Consider the following 21,266-nt stretch of genomic DNA (forward strand, 5'->3'; position numbering starts at 1 on the left):
TCAAGCACGTGTTAAACTGCCTGGGCGAATGTCTTCTCCATCGGGCTATGTTGATACAGATGATGATCCTGTTTCCCTGTTAGGAGAGGGGCCATAGGAGATCAGGCTGAGCCACTGTCTCCGGCCTCTTCTTTCTCTTCTGCTGCTGTTCAGTCCTCTGCTGAAAGGGAAGCACCAGGAAGCCAAACAACTAGGCCGACCACTGCAGATAGATGGTTAGGAATGGCCTTCTCAGGGACCTGTACCTCTTACTTTGTAGCACACAAATAATGGATTACTAATATTAGGGTTTTTCCCCCTTCTTTACAATGGAATCTTGAGTAGGAAATAAAATGACCCTTGTCTGTGTCCTCTGCTCTGTCAGAAGTGTCTTGCGTAAGGTATCTGTCTTATTGGCAGAAACTGGCAAGTGGTATTGTTGAGTGTAACCAGTTGAATGTGGAGGGTTCCCTCAAGCTCCTACATTTGAATGTTTGCTCTTCTCTGGTGGTACTGAGAGGCTAGGCTCACTTGATGACTATAGGCCACTGGGGACAGACCTTGAAGATTATGGCCCAGCTTCCCTTTTTTTTTTTTTTTTTTTTTCCTTTTTTTCGAGCTGGGGACCGAACCCAGGGCCTTGCGCCCCTAGGCAAGCGCTCTACCACTGAGCTAAATCCCCAACCCCTCAGCTTCCCTTCTGGACCAGACTTTACTTCGTCAACACCACGTGAGAGGCTGTGGCATACGTTCAGCAATCTACCTTCTAGCTGATATTTAGGTCATTTCTGCTTTCTGGCTTTTTTTTATGTTTGCTTGGTTTTTGGTTTTTGAGACAGGGTCCCTCTACATAGCCCTAGTTGTCCAGGAACTCACTATGAAGACCATGTTGACCTCAAACACACAAGGATGCAACTGCCTCTGTGTCCTGAGTGCGGGGACTAAATGCGGGCCACCACCACACCCAGCATACGGTTACTTTTAATGATGCTTCAATAAATGCTCCATAGGAGCTTTGTGGGCTATAAACACCACTGTCTTGAGTGTGCACTATATGTAGAATTGCTGGTGGTAAGGCAACTAACTCTATGTCTGAACTTTTGGGGAAATATCCATTTGTTGTTGTTGTCATTGTCTGTTTTGTTTTTAGTGTGGCTGTAGCATTTTACAGTGGCTGAGGCATTTCACATTTCTAGCTGCAGTTGTTCCTCGTTGTTGCCGACATTTGTAGCTTTGCACATAGCCATTCCAGGCGGCATGAAGTGGATCTCATGGCTTCCATTAGTGTTATCCTGATAGCTCCTGACCTTGGATGACTTCTCATGTTTTGATTGAGTCCTTTGTATCTCATCTCAGGAGAAATACCAATTCTAATCTTCTTGTGTTGGTTTTTTTTATTGTGGGTTCCCCCCACCGCCAAGACAGGGTTTCTCTGTGTAGCCCTGACTGTCCTGGACCTCACTCTGTAGACCAGTCTGGCCTCAAACTCGGAGAGCTGCCTGGCTTTGGGTCACCACCACCTAGCCTTGTTTTTAACTTATGTCCACATGTGTCTGTGCGCATGTGTATAGCCTCTATGGGGTGCTGGCAGAGGCCAGAAGAGGGTGTCAGGTTCCCTGGAGGTAGAGTTATTTGGGATTGTCAGCCATCCGACGTGGGTGCTAAGAACCAAAGTTGGCTCTTTTGCAAGAGCAGCCAGGGCTGCTAAGTCATCTTTCCAGCTCCACCCTTCTTCACTCTTAAATGAGTTATTTGTCTTTGTGATCGAGTTGTAAGAGATTTTGTATTATTATTTATATAATTATGTCATAAATATTTTATATATTCTGGATCTAAGTTTGTTTATTATAAATGTGTTATATACTGCTACAAATGTAGTCAGGGTTAAATATAAGTGTATTTTTTGCATTCTAGATACGAGTGCCTTAGCAGATACAGATATTTTCCTCACCCATTTCTTTGTTTCTAGTTACTGGTGTATGATCATATTTCTTCTTCTTTTTTTTTTTTAAAGATTTATTTATTTTATGTTTATGAGTACAATGTAGCTGTCTTCAGACACACCAGAAGAGGGCATCGGCTCCCATTACAGATGGTTGTGAGCCACCATGTGGTTGCTGGGAATTGAACTCAGGACCTCTGGAAGAGCAGTCAGTGCTCTAACCACTGAGCCATCTCTCCAGCCCATGATCATATATCTTAATACCGCCTTATACTTCTGTGAAGTCTGTTCTAATATCTTACTTCCATTTATATGTCTGTGAGGTCTGTTCTAATGTCTCACTTCTGTTTATATGTCTGTGAGGTCTGTTCTAATGTCTCACATCTGTTTATATGTCTGAAGTTTGAGCCTCTTTTTTTTTCTTCTTGACTTGTCTGGATAAAAGTTTGTAACTTTGTGATCTTTTCAAAGAGTACCAGTTACTCTCCCTCTAAACAGGTTTAGCTAGTCCACTAGAAGTGACTCCTTGTATCTTCCTGTTCATCCATCCCGTAGCATTTTATGATACCCCTTTACGCTCTTCTTTGACCAGTTTGTTGTTCAAGAATATGTCAGTTCTAGTTTTATTTAGTTCCCCCAATTTTTGTTATTGATTTCTAAACAGTAGCTACATATGATTTCTTTTCTTTCAACTTTATTGAGGTTTGTTTTATGGCCTAGGAAATGCTCTGTCACTGAATTCTCCAAATGTGCTTAAGAAAAATGGATAGCTTGCTTGGATGAGTGGTGTGTTCTATGCATGTGTTAGGTATGATTGGTTTCTTGTGTTAGTCAAGTGTTTTCTTCCTGTTTGTGCTACTGACCTTCTTCTCTGAAAATAATATGGGGCTTAAGAGAAGGCTCAGTTGGTAAGCACTGGATGTTCTTGCAGAGGACCTGGATTTGATTCTTATCAGACATATGGTGGCTCACAATTACCTGCAACTCCAGTTCCAGGGTATCATATGCCCTCTTCTGGCCTCCTGGTGCATATGAACTCACAGGAACACTCACATACACATGAAATTAATTAAATAATTAAAAAATGTAGGAGGCTGAAATGTTCACCTGTTTGTTTTTATTTATTTATTTTTACTATATTAATTTCTCCCATTCTGTCAGTTTTTGCTTTTTGTGTTTTGTTGTTGTATTGGTATGCGCATACATGTTTACTATTGCTATGTCTTTCTGATAAACTGGCCCCCTTAGTATTATTAAATATTCTTAATCTCTAGCAACATTGATTGCTTTAAAGTCTGTTTTGGGGCTGGAGATGTCTTAGGACTTAAGAATACTTGTTGCTCTTCCAAAGGATCAGAATGTGGTTCACACTACCTGAAATTGCAGCTCTAGGGGATCCAACAGCTTCTTCTAGCCTATGGAGATAGCTGTATACACTCATCACACATACACACACACATACACACACACACACACACACACACACACACACACAAATAAAGGTAAATTTTATTAGAAGTCAACTTTGATGTCACGGGCACTCAATAGCTGTCTTGTGATAGCTGAAAAGCTGTTTTGGACTAATACACACTTGGCAGACAGTGTAAGTTCTGTGAAGAATTTTTACTTAATATATATATATATATATCAGCAGACCTCCCTTGAGTGTTAGGTGCAATTCACGGCATAAAAGCCTGCGTCAGTTGATGCCTGCATGCAGACATCTTCATGGGATAAAGATGTTTATCCTCTGTACTTCTTCAATCATTGAAAACCACACCCTCCTCAGAGTCCTCATTGCCAGGACTTGGCAGCAAATAAACATGAAAGTTAATCAGGAAAAGGTCCGCACATAGCTTTAAGATGTATGTCTGCTAGGAAACAGGTTACTTACTGTTTGGATCTGCTCCCAAGTAAAAGAAAAAGGGAGGGGGGCTTTTAAATTTTGCATGCGCACGCACTCGGGGGTGAGGTGGGGTGCATCAGTGCATCAGATGCAGTGCATCAGTCAGAACCGGGGTAAGGACGGCATTCTCTGCACTGTGTGCTTTAAGTTGTCAGCACGATTTACAGGTCCCAAAAGGAAAAAAAAAAGCCTCAGCACTGGCTTCTTACTCCTTCAACAAGCACCCAGGCTGATTCCCGGAAGTCACTCTGCAGTGCTGGTCATGGGTAGATGTCATTTTTAACTTTGTGACTTAGACAAATGTGTCCTTTGGGAGTAGTAAGTGGTTTTACTGATGATATTAATGAAACTTAAACCTCTCCTGTGTCTATAGACCAGAAAAAAGAAATCGTTTGTATTACGTCAGGCAAGTTCTTTCTCAGCCCTGCCTTGAAGCAAGGTGCAAGAGAAATGTAATCTTAATAAGCACAGAGAGTGGAGTGCGTGCGCGCACGCGCGTGTGTGTGTGTGTGTGTGTGTGTGTGTGTGTGTGTGTGTGTGTGTGTCTGTGTACAGGCACAGGGTCATTTGCAGCCGTGGGTTTATAATGCCACCATTGATGTTGTATAAACAGTGTGGTTTTAGTTGTTTGGATGGGCACAGAATTTTTGATCTTCTAGTACCTTTGAGTCCTAGTTGTCCCGTTGCTCACATTGAAACTGGCCTTTGGGAGATAATACCGAGAGTGAAATTAAGTGTTTGGTGGCGTCCAGAGAAGGGACAAAGAAACTCTCAGGCAAAGATGACTCTATTTCCCCTTGAAATTGCCATTTCATTAACCAAGAGCCCCATGACACCCTCGCTTACCATTTCCTCTAGAAACAACCGTTTGTGTCCGTGTCCTTTGTTGGAAAGGGTCCGTCTGAGAAGATAGTAAATTCAATGAAGGATTTACAGTTCAGTTAAATGAATTAAGTGGTTTCCTGGTGTTTCTGCTTACCTTTGAGACTCACAAAAGAGAGAGAGAGGAAAAAAAAAACTTGTAGGAAGAAAAGGTCCCCTGGCCTGCTGGGTGTCCGCCTCAGCAACTTATCCAGAGGAGGATTTCATTCTGACAAGCATCCCTTGTCTCCAACACATTCATTTTCTCTTTCCTCATGCTCTCTGCCCACGGAGAATTCCTAAGCAACAAACAGCTTTATTAACCGTGTCAGTCAAAGTGGAAGCCAGGCCACGATAAACGTGTTGTTTTCCTCAAGTGCAAATGGACGATGCTTTCTAATCAGAGTTCTAACTTCAGTGGTTATTATTAAATGATATATGATCATTCTAGAAAAACCAGCAAATAGAATAACCCAGCTGGGTATTAGAGGCAGAGGAAAGATAATCTCCGTGAGTTCAAGGCCAGCCTGGTCTAGGTCTATATAGGGAGTTTCAGCCAGAGCTACATAGTAAAACTGTCTCTCTCTCTCTCTCTCTCTCTCTCTCTCTCTCTCTCTCTCTCTCCTCTCTCTCCTCTCTCTCATATCCACTCACACAAATAGAAGAGGAGAAGGTAGAGAGGGGAGAAAATAACTCATAAAACCAAAACCTTCCCTACTTCCTGTACACCTACCCCCAATTTCTTCTTAAAACAAACAAACAAAACAAAAATATCAAAGCAAGGTGTCTAGCTAAGTAGCTAAGACTGGTCCTTTGTCCTGCTTCCATGACTCATGCTGGAATTGTAGATGTTCACGGCCCACCAACCCTGGTTTTCTGTTCTCTGCTGGAAATCCACTCATGTCTAGGGCTAGTGTGTTCGTCCCTTCCCTCCCATGCTCCCCCAGTACCTGTCGGGAATCTGCTGTCCTCTCCTACCACTCCCTGTTCTGGTTTCCCAGCATTCCTTGGCTTGCAGAGGTCCGCATCAGTCTCTGCTTTGGTTTTGGGATTTGTACTGTGGGTTCAGGGCCCACTCTCCTTAGCTTAAGTAGCTGAACTGTTTCCATGTGGGCTCACTCAGAAGTACACGGGACCTCACCAGTCCCACCCTTAACAGCCCCTGTGCAACCGCTGTGGGTGTTTGACAACCCATCACCGATGACAGCTCTGGGTTCTCTAAAACTCCTGTTAGCACCCAGTTTGGAGAGGACCAGCCAGGCGGCAGGTCTGGGGTCTCTTCCTTCTTTCATACAGGACTTGTGGCCCCCAAAGGCCAGGTCTGGGAGACGAGAACACAAACAGTCTTGAAGGGATCGTTATTTGAGGAGATCAGTGAGTTCCTGAAGACAAGAGCAGAGTGGGCAGCGAGAAGTGTTTCTAGGAAAATCTGGTGCTCGCTCTGGTTGCCGGGGGAGTTACAGAGGAAATAGAACAGTAGTTTGGAATCCTCCTTGCTCTAAGGGGCAGCGCCACGCTTTCAAAGGAGATGTTTTGCTGACTGGCAAAGACCTCTCCGCAAGCTTTGTTCTTAGCAGATAAACCTTGCCCTTGGAAGAAACAGACCTAATCACCTATGAAATGCATGCATTTCCCAGCCGGCTTCCTCGGTCATTCCTAGGCAAGGTCTAGAAAGCCTTCAAGTGCTGCTGTTGCCATTCAGATGCTAATCCGCTCTAGTCTGCTTATTTCTGCCTTGCCCTGACTCTCGCAAGTAGCAGCACCTGTGTTTCTCTGGCCGTCACAAAGGCCCTGGATGGTACTTCCCAGGCACTTAACATAGCTGAGGTTTATACAGAGTTCCCCCCACCACCACCTCCTTCTCCCTCATTGCACTTCAATAGCTTCGGTGGTCCCTGTAACCTCACTGCATATCAAGGCGTCAGGGTAAATCCCACCGAAGCCAGGGACTAATACGAAAGTGCTTTGGGGACAGGCACAAAGAAGGCCAGGTTCAGTGGCAAAGTGCACTTCTGCACAAAGAGGGCAGGGCAGGTGTGGCTTCAGCAGATCTGAGGGAAGGTCTTACCAGCTTAGGCGCTCAATTACTTCTCTGTTTTTTCCCCTCATTCAGATGCAGGGAGTCCTTTCATAGAGATGCACAGTGACATACCCAAACTCGTGCACATGACAGAAGGAAGAGAGCTCATCATCCCCTGCCGGGTGACGTCTCCCAACGTCACAGTCACTCTAAAAAAGGTAAAACTCAACGAAGTCACTCCCAGAGTGTTTTGGGTTTTTTTGTTGTTGTTGTTGTTTTTGTTTTGTTTTTTTTTTTGCTTCAAATGGGTGCTATAGCATTTTTTTTTTTAATGTCTCTGGAATAACTTTCTGTCTGGGCTTCCCAGTAGACTAATCCGGAACATCCTTGTCCTACCAAGAAACATTACTACGAGTTACTCTGCCCACCCCCCATACCTAAATGGGGTCAAATGATAACGCCATAGGCATAAATCAAAAGCACGGTCATTTTGATTTATTGTCATATATCCAAAAGAGACAGTCAGCTGTGTCGCTCACGTTGATAAGCCGGTGTCTGAGTAGGGTACCCACTGCTCAGGGACCTAGCACCAGCTTACGTCATCATCTGTCCCCCACCCCCACCTGCTGCCACCAGGTGTGGGTGGCGTATAAAAGGACTATCTACCACCCCAGTTCTCTCTCCCTGTTCTCGTGAGTTCCTGGCATGTCTCTCTCCCCCTTCTGTTCTTCCCTGCCCTCGTGGCTCTGTCTGCCTCTACCTCTCCTCCAGGTCCTCACTCCTGTCCCTTTCTCCAAACAAACCCCCTTATACTAGATCTGCTGCATGGCCTGGTTTCTCAGGGGAGACCTTGGTGTGGGCCCACAGGGTACCCTCTTGCTCTGTTCTATTTAATAACACCATCGAAGGGGTCACTGGATCTCCTGCTCGGGATGCGCACATAAGGAGCCAACCTTAGGTCTAAGTTTTGCTGCGTCCTAGTGACAAAGGCCTGGATGGTACCCAAACTTAATCTCTTAGGGGGAATGGGGGACGAAACCCATCCCTGAGACTCCTCCTCAAATTCCTTAGAAAAGGAAAGACATTTACAGTGAAGCCTAATGAAGATTCAAGGAAAACACCAGACTCATCCAGGAGTCAGAAGGCTCCTGGAGCCACTTACAAACGTTCCCATGGAGAAGCTAGGAGGGTAAGGACCAGCCAGCTCCGACTCCCACCCCCACTCCTCTACTTTCACCCAAGGCAGCACCTAGTCAGTCTACACAAGAAGTGGCTGGCATATTTTTGGCAGTGACTGTAGTTGGGAAGCCAGATGAATTTTGGCTGTGATTCATCAATTTCTGACGTATCCCTCAGGGACAGATTTGAGCTCCCATCCCATCTGTGACCTGTGACCTGTGACCTGTGACCTGTAAGGTGTCAGGGCTGGGAACAGCCCTCAGTTCAACTGCTCGAGAAAATTTCTAGGTTCCAGGTTGCAGGGGACTCCTGGCCACGCAGGACCGTGAAGTCAAGCTTGTGACTTCCCACTCAGTGTTCCTCCCTGAATGATCTGGTGTGTTGTGTAAGGGGGCTGGAACCACAGGGCTAACTGGTTACTGCAACACCTTATTAGCGAGCCGTACAACATGTGAGTACAAAGCCGTAGATTATAGAATGTTCTAGATAAAGAAAACACATGGAGATAACCCTCCAGATCCAGTGGACAAGGGGGCGGTCGCCTCTATTCAGCACCTAGGCCATCTTGCTGTGTGTGAGAATTCTCACCATCAGCCTGATGAGGCATCTGGGTCTGTCATGGATGGGTGCAACTTGTGGCCAAGACTGGTTATTAAGTCTCAATAATCGTTATGACTTAGCACAGTCGAAATATATTTTCCTCTGCACAAAGAAAAATAAAGAACTAATGCGAACAAACCAGCATTTTGACCCGTGAGGTAGCTTTCACGGTAAATGAGAAGCACGTTTTCTCCTATTGCCCTGGCACAGTACTACGGGGACTCGGCTGAGCATTTCTTCCTTCTTTGCAGTTTCCATTTGATGCTCTTACCCCTGACGGGCAAAGAATAGCGTGGGACAGTAGGAGAGGCTTTATAATAGCAAATGCAACGTACAAAGAGATAGGACTGCTGACCTGCGAAGCCACAGTCAACGGGCACCTGTACCAGACAAACTATCTGACCCATCGGCAGAGTAAGTGCTGTCCTGAGGGTGTGGACACGGGACACGGTCAGTCGTCTGAAATCTAGCCTGCGAGATCGCCATTCTTAACCTTTCCCCCCCACTTTTGCTTGCAGCCAATACGATCCTAGATGTCCAAATAAGCCCGCCGAGCCCCGTGAGATTCCTCCGTGGTCAAACTCTTGTCCTCAACTGCACCGTCACCACGGACCTCAATACGAGGGTGCAGATGAGCTGGAATTACCCTGGTAAAGTGAGTGGAGACTTTTCTAGTTCTTCCTAGGCACTGTTTGCAGCTGCTTTGACCAAGTGAAACCCCACTGGGTTTTTGAAGTGGGAAAACTTAGAAAGTCCTGCTCCCAGGGTGGTGCGGGTGGACAGGAAAGAGTCAGTCAGATTTGAATGGTTCCTCCCTTGCCTGCCTGTCCCTGAATTCGATAGGGCAGATCCTGGCTTTGATGTCTGGGGGGTTGTTTTGAAGGGTACAGGCTGCTGTTTCCACTGGTGAGTCTGGAAAGCAGGGGGAGGGGGGGGCAGCATTTCAGCCTTGGAAACGGTGAGTTACGATTTCAAGATGAGAGAATTTATCACCAAATGCCAGGCAGGGACTATCTTTTGTCATAACAACTTTTGAAGAGATTGTCTTTGTCAGTGCATTCATGGAAGGTTCTAGCAGACAGTCGGGCACCTGATTGCAGTGTGTTTGCTAAAGACACTCCAACCCAGCCACCCAATACTGCATTTGTTAATTGTCAAAGGAGCAATTCTGTCCTTCAGAAAACCTGAGGAGAATGAAGGCAGAGTCGGTTTCCTTAGTCAGGTGAAACATCCTTGCAAGTACCGGTTATTCACTGACGTACACAGACGGGAAAGCGGTGATAAGCCAGAAAGAACATTCTGGCAGGAAGCCCGCTCTCCCTTCTCCGTGCCAGTGTGATTTATGTAGCATATCCCAAGGGCAGGCGTTTGTCATGTTACGCAGACTGCCAGTCAAAATTAATTTACCATTAAATGATAGACAAGAAATTAATGCTTCAGCTCCAACCTGGTTTTGCCGACTTTTTTCTTTTCTTTTCTTTTCCTTTCTTTTCTTTTCTTGCTTGCTTTCTTTCTTTTTTCTTTTTTACCCCCCTGTGGAAATAGAAAAGCTTTGCAACAAAAGATGTGATATGGCCCCCATGGGAGTTCTATTTTCTGTAACTACTGTTCCTCCATTTAAATTTAAATAAAAAATGTTGTTTCATGAAGCAATACTTTCTGGTAGAAATGAAATATTCTCAATGAATGGCAAGAGGGAAGAGAATTTTATCCAGTTCTTATTGCTATTAAGAATATTGAAATAGGGGTTGTGTGTGTGTGTGTGTGTGTCTGTGTGTGTGTGTGTCTGTGTGTGTATGTCTGTGTGTGTCTGTGTGTGTGTGTCTGTGTGTGTGTCTGTGTGTATGTCTGTGTGTGTGTGTCTGTGTGTGTGTCTGTGTGTATGTCTGTGTATGTGTGTGTGTGTGTCTGTGTGTGTGTCTGTGTGTATGTCTGTGTATGTGTGTCTGTGTGTGTCTATGTGTGTGTGTGTGTATGTGTCTGTATGTGTTGTGTGTGTGTGTCTGTGTGTGTACATGTGCGTGTGTGTGTGTGTGTGTGTGTGTGTGTGTGTTGAGAGGGGTGCTGAAGAGATGGCTCAGTGGTTTGTGCTCCTCTGGAGGCCTCATTTCAACTCCCAGCTCCCCCATGGCACCTTTCAACTGTCTGTGACTGCATTCCAGGGAATCCTTGGCACCAGGTATGTACCTGGTGCATGACGGCCAAATGCACATACACATAAAATAAAATAGGTAAAGCTTTAAAAAAAGGGGGGGCTCTCTTTTTTGATAATGGGGACTGGGAAGATGGCTCAGGGGTTGAGAGCACTGGCTGTCCTTGTAGAGGAACTGGGTTCAATTCCCAGCACCCACATGGTGGCTCCTGGTCATCAGTGGTCCTAGGGAATCTGATGCTGTCCTCTGGTGTCCTCAGGCAGCAGACACGCTCATGGTGTACAGACAGACATACAGACAAAACACACCCACACAGGAAATGAATGAGTTAATAACCATTTGAACACAGTATTAGTACTCTACCTGCCAAATACCAAAAACCTTCTAAAGACGGTGCTGCCCAGTGGAATTTTCTGTGGTAGGCGTATTCCGTGCTTGTCTTGTACAATAATGAAGTTAGCACTGCGGCCGATGAGCACTCGATGTGTGGCTAGGTAGCTGCGGGGAGGAATTCGTCATCTTGATTGATTGTATTGAACAGCCACGCACAGCTAGAGGCTTCAGAAGTGGACAAGGCACGTGTGGAGGCCCAGATGAGTCGCTTCCCAAAGCACAAGCCACGTCGACTCACTTGGGGAGAAAACTCTTCAGAGGGGGAAGTCGAGCCCCAGGCGGAGGGAGTGGCCGAAAGGCTCCTGTGCCTGTTATCCTGGGGACCGATTCTGACCTCACACAGCAGTGACTGGCAGTTGTATCTTTTGTTATTTCTGAGAACGATGCAGACAACCTAAACATGTCTGTACTAATAGAGAACTAAAAGGTGGATGAAAGTCGATTGGGCAGGACAGAGGGGACTAGGCTCAAGACCCTCAGGTCTGTGTGGACAGCGTCCATGTCTTCTCCCACGACCCTCCCCAGGGAAGGGCTTAAGAGGAGGAAATGAGGTGCTATGTGCTATAAGAGGAAGTAGTGAAGGAGAACAGGGTCAGGCCACCATAGCCAATCCGACCTCCAAACGTGCTCTTTCCCTGAGATAAGGGACAGGACCCTGCAGATGATGGCTGAAATTACCTCTGGGCGTGCACATCCCACACTCGCTCGCCAGGATTTAGCAGAAAGTGATGCGCATTGCTCAAGATGATGAAGATGGGGTGGTTGAAGGCACGACTTGAATTTTCCTTCTCATCGGTAGGAAAGAGAGTTTACATTTGTTCACAGAAACACCACCCCTGGGTGTGTGGGGGGGGGGATGGCTACTATTTAGAGAAGAGACCCTATAATGGAGAGGAATCACTAGCTGCATACCCGAGAGACCTCGTGTGCCGTGGCCAGTTCTCTGTCACTTCTGCTTCCTCTTTGAGAGCGAAACAAAACCTCTCAGTCCCTGCAGGCGCTCACGTAAAGCAGCTGACAGATGTGATGACCACTTAAACAGATGAAATGCTGACACAGAGGTTCAATGCTTCGTGTCTGACACACATCTAGACAGAGGCATAGTTTCCAAACGGTTTGCCTTGGTGGATCTGATGTGCCTCCTAATCTTGAAGGAAAAAAAGGAAGGAAGGAAGGAAGGAGGAGGGAGGGAGGGAGGAGGAGGGAGGGAGGGAGGAGGGAGGAAGGAAGGAGTCAAAATACTGATTTGAGGGGTCGATGAGGTGGCTCAGTGATGAAGAGCACTGATTGCTCTTCCAGAGGTCCTGAGTTCAATTCCCAGCACCCACATGGTGGCTCACAACCCTCTGTAATGGGATCCAATGACCTGTTCTGGTGTGTCTGCAGACCGCTACATCGTGTACTCATATGCGTAAACTAAGCAAATCTTTAAAGAAAAACACTGATTTGAGGAGTGCTAAAATGCTGTGACTTTCAGCAGGAGCAATGCTGACTTCTACACTCATTGTGCACTCTCTCTGTAGGCAACCAAGAGAGCATCTATCAGGCAACGGATTGACCAAAGCAATCCCCTCAGCAATGTGTTCCACAGCGTTCTTAAGATCAACAACGTGGAGAGCCGGGACAAGGGACTCTACACTTGTCGTGTGAAGAGTGGGTCGTCATTCCGGACTTTCAACACCTCTGTGCACGTGTATGGTAAGCTGACTTAAGCACGACACTTTCTGAGCACTCCGGGCACTAAGAGTTGGAGTTGGGGGGACGTCCATGTGGCTAAGAGCTAGGCAACTACGAATGAGCACTGTTTTCTCTTGAGCCCTGGAAGGCAGAGTAAGCTCATCGAGTACTCTTTACCTGGAATACTTTTGGGGAGAGTAGGTGGAAAGATTGTAGGAGCCCAAGGTTGGAGAGGACCAGAGCAAAGCAGTGTCTTCTGAATGCGACAGGGCTGCTGCACTCAGTTCACAGCAGCTGTGACCGCCTGTGCAAGATCTGCACAAGACCGAGCCAGTCGGCATTCCTGCAGGGGTGGGAAAGGGATTCACAAGCCCATGCCTCTGACTGAGGAGCTGTGGACAGCTGATGGCTCTGGGGGAAGGATAGTCAGTTTTCTTTAATGGTGTGGGGTCTGATAGGTCAAGGATGCTCCGGTAGATGGTCCCATAGCCATAAGATTATGGCCAACACTAATAGAAGTTAATGGGTTTTTAAATAAAAGAGAGGATGTGAAATTGGGGTGGGGCAGGAGCTGGGGGTAGACCTTTAAGGAATTTACCTGAGGAGTAAGGCAGATGAACACGATCAATGTACAGTGTGTGGCATTCCCAAAGATTAGTGCTGACTTTAGAAGTTTACTGCAGCTAGTTTACTTCCGGCTCGAGTAGGTTGTCAGATGGTCATGAATCCCTCACTTACCGTTCCGTGTAAACAAAGCAAGAGGGTGTTGATCATGTTATCCCTTTATCTGGAGAAAATTCCCCTGACTCTCCCATGAAGTCGGTGTAGAAAAATACGATAAATTCCTCAGAATTAAGGCTCCTTTACCACCCCCACTTTAATGGTCATGAAACCCCCAAACAGTTGCTTAATTCTAGGTTGTAGATTCTATAAGGGCAAGTGAAAGTCAGGAGCTATCTGTCCTTTTAGTTCTCACAGCTTGACTTTCCAGCCCAGAGTCTTTCTCCATCTTCCTTATAGCAGCTGGGTAGATTTTAGAACTACTGTCTGTCCCTCGTTATTGTGACAGATGTAGTTTGATGCTCCTGTTGGCGGATGACCACTCTCGGTCTCTAGGATTTGCTGGCCCAACTCTTGGACTTGCACTCCATCAGTGCTCATCGGTTGACTGTATGCATCTCCTCTTAGTGAGGGAGTGAGCTTATGTTTGCTCGAATGAATGCTTCCCTCACACATTGTCATTTCTTCTTTCAAAGAAAAGGGATTTATCAGCGTGAAGCATCGGAAGCAACAGGTGCAGGAAACCATAGCAGGAAAACGGTCCTATTGGCTGTCCATGAAAGTGAAGGCCTTCCCCTCGCCAGAAGTCGTATGGTAGGGTCGCAGTCATTTTCGTGTCCGTTAAGACATTTTCCGTAAGCTGGAAGAGGATGGAGTTGAGCCACTGGCATTCCTGAAAGAGACACTAAGAGAAGTTGCCTGAAGCAACTGTGGAGAGCTGTACACCGTGTTGGCTTCTGGGTGGTGGCACTGGGGAGGGATGGATGGACCAGGAAGCAGTGCCCAGGGGTAACGCAAGACTTAAGGGTTTGCCTGCTCATAATGACTAATTTCCTGCTTCTCAAAACCTTCCTGTGATGTCAACACTCTCTGAGATGCGTTGGGCAGTAACTTGGTTGCATCTCCAATGTGTAGCATGCTCTATTAACCCCGAAGAAATGGGCCCTTGTAACGAGGAGGCCAAAAATAATTCCCTTCTCTGAGGCTGCCTTGAAAGTCCCAGCTTTGTTTTAAAATTTCAACAGACATTGATAGCAGCAGCATTTACTCGTTTGTAGGTGCGGACAAGTGGACCTACTTGAATTAATTGTGGTTTTCTTTGGCTTGAAGTCTGCATATTCAGAAATGCCTTACCCAATTTTTTTTCCCCCTTCAAAAGTCAGACCAGTATAATACCAATGTAAAACAATGCAATCTGTTTAGAATCTGAAGTCATTTCGTTGAATTACTTTTCAATGCCATTATCTTTGGCTTAAATCGCTCCATTTTAAACAAAAGGTTTAACCACTCACTGTTGATTAGGAAAACAATCCGTACAGCACAGAAGCTCCGCCATTTTGGAGAATCCTCCCCAAAGCTTGTCTGGTCCCAGCCCCTCAGTGTTTGTTTGCAGCAAACTCAAATACTTACTAGGGAATTAAAGAACAGATTACAACTATATACTATTCCTTCATAGCACTGTAGTGGGAAATTAATGGATATTTTTGTTTCATAATATCTAAGAAGTTATTAAGACCTCATAATTGTCTTACTAGACATACAAAATGTAATTTAAGAAAGAGTATTAAATTTAATATAACAGTTCATAGTAATTTTATGACCAGGAAAAGCACCCTCACTCTTTCCTGTCTGAACAGACCCTTTGTCTATTCATGACGATTTCCTTAGTAACTACCTAGCAAGGAACAAATAAAATAAAATATCCATTTTTGAAATACTGTCTTGTTAATAGTAACTGAGCAGTACTAAAATAATGTTTGTAATCATAAAATACGGCATGGCTATTTTGATTGCCTTGGAACTGAGGTCCGTAGAGTGTGTTGTGTCCCCAGGTCTGCGGGCCTAAGAACCATTTCTGCCTCTTTCTCCAGCATGGTGCGCGTCCTACAAATGAAAGGGCCCATTGAAAGAACTGCACATTTAAATCAGGGGCTGGAGAAACGGCTCAGCGGTTAAGAGCGCTGGCTATTCTTGTAGGGGCCTGGATTCATTTGAGAGGCAGAGGCAGGTGGATCTGAGTTCACGGTCAGCCTGGCCTACAGAGTGAGTTCTGGGATAGCCAAGGCTACACGGAGAAACCCTGCCTCAAAAAAACCCAGAAAAATAAAAGTAAACAAACAAACAAACAAACAAACAAAATAGAAACAAACATTACAAAAACAATGAAATGAAGCCATAGACTATCTGAGTTCGAAGGGCCCTGAGAGCTTCTAGAAACGTGCAGATAGGGCAGAGCCAAGCCACCTGACTTGTCTAAACAGATGACATCAAGGCATTGATTTTACATTCAAAACAGTCTTAAATTCCTGTTGCTTGGTGCCTTTGATTGTTCTTCGCTGCAGTTTCTCTACGGACAACCGGTGTGACCATTTGTGTAATTAATAAGAACGCCACATGAGCCCACAATAGGAACCTCTATTTTTATTTTTATCAGATCTAGTCGATCCGACTTACTTGGGTTCTCATAACTGCTCTTTGTTTTGGTTTGGTTTTGGGTTTTTTTTTTTGTTTTTTGTTTTTTGTTTTTTTTTGAGGCGCAGTTTCTCTGTGTAGCCCTGGCTGTCCTGCAAGTCCCTCTGCAGACCAGGCTGGTCTTGAACTCAGAGCTCCCCCTGCCTCTTCTGCCTCCCCAGTGCTGGGAGTAAAGGTGTGCGCCACCACGCCCAGCTGAGTTCTTGTACTTCTTAGGGAGCCTTAAAGAAAACACTTGACAAAGAGCTTGATGGACTAAGTCAGACCGGAACCTCTGAATTAGTACTTACATCCCAACGGGCCACCAGCACCCCTAAGGGGACAATAAATCACCAACACCCCTAAGGGGACAATAAGCCACCACTTTCTTTTCTTCATTTAGCTTATTCCATCCTCTTTGTGAATAAGATGAAAAGTCACCCAGTCTATAAACAGTTAGTGCCCGAAGTTGTTAAAAACAAAAACCAAAAACCACTGATGCCCAAAGCCTGGCCACTAATCCACTTGAGGTTGTGAAGAAACAGCACGTGCCGTCCAAGTGACACCAGGTATTGACTGGAGTGACTAATGCACCATGCTGTTAACCACAGGTTAAAAGATGGCGTACCCGCAACGGAGAAATCTGCTCGCTATTCGGTGCATGGCTACTCGTTAATTATCAAAGACGTAACTGCCGAGGACGCAGGGGACTATACAATCTTGCTGGGCATAAAGCAGTCAAAGCTATTTAGAAACCTCACTGCCACTCTCATCGTAAATGGTAAGTGTAACGTCCGTGTGAGATCTGGGTCCTAGGGCCAAGTCAATGACCATTTTCCAGTTCAAGAGTCGGTATAAGCTATCAAAGAAAGCTTTAAAACAATGATTCTTGAGTTTATTTTAGTATATGAGTGTTTTGCCTGCTTGGTGTATCCATGTATGTACACCACATGCTCGCCAAGTGTCTGAGCAGGTCAGAAAAGGATGTTAACTCCCCTGGAACTGGAGTTGCAGATGCCTGTGACCCAGCCTGGGAATCGAACACAGGTACTCTTGCGAGAGTAACCAGTGCTCTTAACTACTGAGCCATCTCTCCAGCCCCGCATACATTTTTATAATCTTAAACCACTTCTAGTGATTGGGATGAAGTTCAATAGTAGAGTGCTTGCCTTGTAAGTTCAAAGCCCTGGTTCAATCCCTAGCACCACAGAAGAACAAAAGAAAAAAGTACCACACTGTCCCTGTCATAACCAGTCATAACCATTTTACTGAGAGAGAGAGAGAGAGAGAGAGAGAGAGAGAGAGAGAGAGAGAGAGAGAGAGAGAGAGAGAGAAAGAGAGAGAGAGAGAGAGTGTTTCTATATAGCCCTGGCTGTCCTGGATCTAGCTCAGAGATCTGCCCGCCTCTCTACTTCCGGAATGCTGGGATTAAAGGCGACCACCAACACCACATGACTATTCATGCTTTCTTATCTTTTGTACTCAAGGGATCACCAATTCAGTAGTCACACTATGGAATCAAATATGCATTTTTTTCTGTGTAATGTGAACATTTTTGTGGTGTTGCCCCCCCTATTCCTGGCATCAAAACCAGTGTGACTGGTCTCTCATGTGAACTCTAGGAGGAAGTCCTTGGTTCTGCCCTTGACTTCCATCTACTTCTCTTCCTCTCTAGTGAAACCTCAGATCTACGAAAAGTCCGTGTCGACCCTTCCAAGCCCACCTCTCTACCCACTGGGCAGCAGACAAGTCCTCACTTGCACCGTGTATGGCATCCCTCAGCCTACCATCAAGTGGCTGTGGCACCCCTGTCTCTACAACCACTCCAAAGAAAGGTAGGGAGAGTTAACGTCTTGAGTAATTTTCGAAGATTGACTAGATTCTTTAATGGCCACAGCTGGAGTTTACCAGATGTATCAATTTGGGGCAGAGGCTTTCCATGTGTTCCAGCAGGCAGATAGTAGCAATTCCTTCTCATTGACGACACCCTATCCTTGGGACAGAGCCAAGGTTTCCCTGGGACCAAGGAGCTGTTATGTGACTCAAAATTTGCACGCACCTTTTCCCAGTCCAGTAGCCCTGCCAAGAGATCTCCCTCTCCGTCAGTCACCCTAGTCTTTCCACTCTTCATTGGCTGGAATCCAAGGTCTTCCTAACACACAGCCACCGTTTCCTATTTTGGGCTCGGCTCGTGCTTTCCCATGTGTCTGAATTTTGCTTCCACCCATTGTCTGTCTCCTAAGAAGTCGGTTTTTTTTATCAAACTCCAAGGCGCAGCTCTTAACGTTACCTTCCCTGTGAACCCTCCCGACTGCCTCGTTCCAGCTCACTTCTCCCTCCACAGTAAGGGCGGCAGTTGTCATGCGCCATTATGTTGGCCCGTGTGCCCAGGTCTGTCTCTCCCTCAGCTCTGGATCAGCTAACCGCAGTCATTTAGTGAATGCTCGGTATGAGCTTGTACAATGAAGGCAAGCCTACCCTCTGACAAGCACCCGGCCTTTTCCTTGCATCCTGCCCACGACTGATCCTTGTTTGTTTTGTTTCTGGCTGTTTAGTCTGGAGAGATGATACCTGGGATAATTCATGGGAGGGAATTGGAAGAACAGGAATAGAATGGCCAAGCACAACCGGGAGACTGAAACATTGAAAGTACCCGAGGGTTATACCCATCTCGTCTCTGCGTTGCTTTTAACTCTGCCTGGCTGGAGAATGTCGGGTGTGGGGGGGCATCACTATTAAACTAAAGCAAGCAAACTCCCAAACTGGCCTGACAGAAAGCAAGCACGGGGTAGTTCCGTGATGGCTATTTGGTTTTCCAGGATCTTCCCACCACTGTGATTCTCCATCTATGTCCTCATCCCTTGTTTGGGACACAGCATGATAATAGTGGAAAATTACTGGTGAGGGATGGAATTCATGTGAAGCAGCTATTTCCACATAAGTCTGATTTTTCATTTGAGAGTCATTCCTAAGAATAGAAATAGATGTTGCAAAATATTTAGGACTTGTGAACATTTCATTGAGAATACAAGAGAGTGAGCCACTGTGATTTTGTATTACTTGGCTGTTTTGATTGAGCGTCCATACTTAGTGGATCTGTCGCAAACATTGGTGAACTAGTGAAAACTAGTCAGTTAGGATCAAAGTTTAGAGTTGCATTTTTTATGAGCTAGCCTAACCTTTTATGCATATATTTAAATTTCTGTTTTAATGACATCAAACGTAAAGCTTCAGCATTGCTCTTAACTCAATTTTAAGAGTAACTATGTAGGAAAAAAATTCAGCTATGAGGACAGGGCGCTGTATTATGAGTTCAGGGTTGAACGAGGGGCCCAGGTGGACGCCGTATGCAGCGCCCTCTCTTTTTGATGTGGTGTGCAACCTTTCCCCCATTCTGTGGAGAATGTTCATGAAGTCCTGGAAAGATGTCTTACTCCATTGGGAAAAAAAAATTGCAAGACTCGGAAGTCTTTGCTGTTTGAATTATTCTGTTAAAGTCATTTTACTATTTATTTTTAACCTCATTTAACAACTGACAAGATAGACATGTGAGATTTCACCCTTTCCCATGCTAGCGCTCTTCTCTCTCTCTCTCTCTCTCTCTCTCTCTCTCTCTCTCTCTCTCTCTCTCTCTCTCTCTTCCTTCCTTCCTTTTTTTTTTTAATATGATGTTGATTGAAATTATCTGCTAACATGTAGGCATCTGTAAGCAGCTTTGCTCTTTGGGTAGAGGGCACTTGCTGAGCCCTGCCGGGGGCTTGCTGCTTGCTGGCTAACTGAGAAGTATTCAAGACACCAGTGAGACTTTGCACACTGATAACAACAGAAGACCTTTATCATGGTGCGTTGGAGGGGAAAAAGCTAGATTTCCCGTCTGTCATTACTAAGAATTCTCAAGTGCCTTCATGCTTGGATTAATGTATCCATTTGTAGATAGGCCCTTCCCTTGGAGACACGAATCAGGATATGTCTGTGCTTATTCCGAGGTATATGCTTACATGGTTGTGTCTCTACACGATCTTCAGTTGTAGATATGTCCAACGTTTCAGAGTGATTACACACACACACACACACACACACACACACACACACACACACACACACATATATATATATATTACATATATAGTAGTTCTATGTGTGCAGGGTAATTGTTAGTGCTTACATCCGAGCCTCTAATTCGAAGGCATATCTACAAAGGACCACAGCTCAAGCACTGGTCTATGTTGGTGTCCCAGCATTATTAATTGAATTTCCAGGACCAGCCACTTAATGTAGCCAAGTTAATACAAAAAGAGATGCAGGCCACTCGAATTTCCGCATTTTCTAGAATCTGACAAAAATTTTAAAACTTCAGCACTCCAATGAACCTAAAGTTTCTTAGTTAAAATCCGGGGTAAAATAGTTTATGAAAATGAACTTTGTTTCAACTGAGTAATACTGTGGCTTTTGTCTCCCCTGTAACTCATTTTTATAAAGCGTTTGTAAGATGCCCTGGTGGCCTATCGCACAGTAGGATAGCAGTGCACACCAGTTACCTGCTCTATAACGCAGGAAGATCTATGAAGGGATACTCAGCGTTATTGCCACAAATAAATGGCAAATGTTCGAAGAGGCAGCCATGTCTAACCCGATTTGAACGTGATGCATTGTGTGTGAGTATGGAAGATCACAGCACCACGTTATGTGTGTAGTTTATAGGGTTTAAAGCACTGGTTTTTAAAACAGCACTAAGAATAAAATATGGGTATTATTTGTTTCTTTTGTTTTTTTCTATTCTGTTTTTTTTTTTTTTTTTTTGGAGCTGGGAACCGAACCCAGGGCCTTGCGCTTCCTAGGCAAGTGCTCTACCACTGAGCCAAATCCCCAACCCCAAAATGTGGGTATTATATACATTTCTATAACTAATGGGCAAGGAGAAAGGACTGAAGATCCCCCATTTCCTTATCCTATGTATTTGGATGGTAAGGTGTTCAGAGAAGGAGAGAATTTCTGGTAAATGTAATAGAATTAAATTGTTAGCACTGAGTGACGAGGGGTTTGGGGACTATTTTTTTCTTGATTCTTAACCATCAATAGAGACATCTAGATATTTGCTGACCCTCTTTTGTGGTAGCCTAGCATCAACCTAGGAAGCTTCCGTGGCAGTATGAACTATAGATACCCTCCACACATCATCCATTAACTTAAGTCAAGACGATTAAATACACTTCACGAGCAGAGGTAACATGCCTGGGGAAAGCCCACGGTCACAGAAATTTGAGACTGGGCTCTGACTAGCATTTGGAGGACCACATTTCTCGGAGACCCATACTAAGTCCCTTC

The 21,266-nt window shown here is 45.2% G+C and overlaps 1 protein-coding gene across 1 annotated transcript in view; it reads left to right on the top strand.

The window, feature by feature from the left end:
* Flt1 (fms related receptor tyrosine kinase 1) overlaps positions 1-21,266 on the top strand; it is a 169,994-nt gene that overhangs the window by 38,849 nt on the left and 109,879 nt on the right. The window contains exons 4-10 of the mRNA XM_032886730.1: positions 6,802-6,926; positions 8,739-8,901; positions 9,006-9,142; positions 12,557-12,731; positions 13,967-14,084; positions 16,553-16,722; positions 17,617-17,776. Coding sequence (XP_032742621.1) covers positions 6,802-6,926; positions 8,739-8,901; positions 9,006-9,142; positions 12,557-12,731; positions 13,967-14,084; positions 16,553-16,722; positions 17,617-17,776 — 1,048 coding nt within the window. The remainder of the gene's footprint in view (positions 1-6,801; positions 6,927-8,738; positions 8,902-9,005; positions 9,143-12,556; positions 12,732-13,966; positions 14,085-16,552; positions 16,723-17,616; positions 17,777-21,266) is intronic.

The sequence above is a fragment of the Rattus rattus genome, chromosome 16, assembly GCF_011064425.1.
Source record: "Rattus rattus isolate New Zealand chromosome 16, Rrattus_CSIRO_v1, whole genome shotgun sequence".
Lineage (NCBI taxonomy): Eukaryota > Metazoa > Chordata > Mammalia > Rodentia > Muridae > Rattus > Rattus rattus.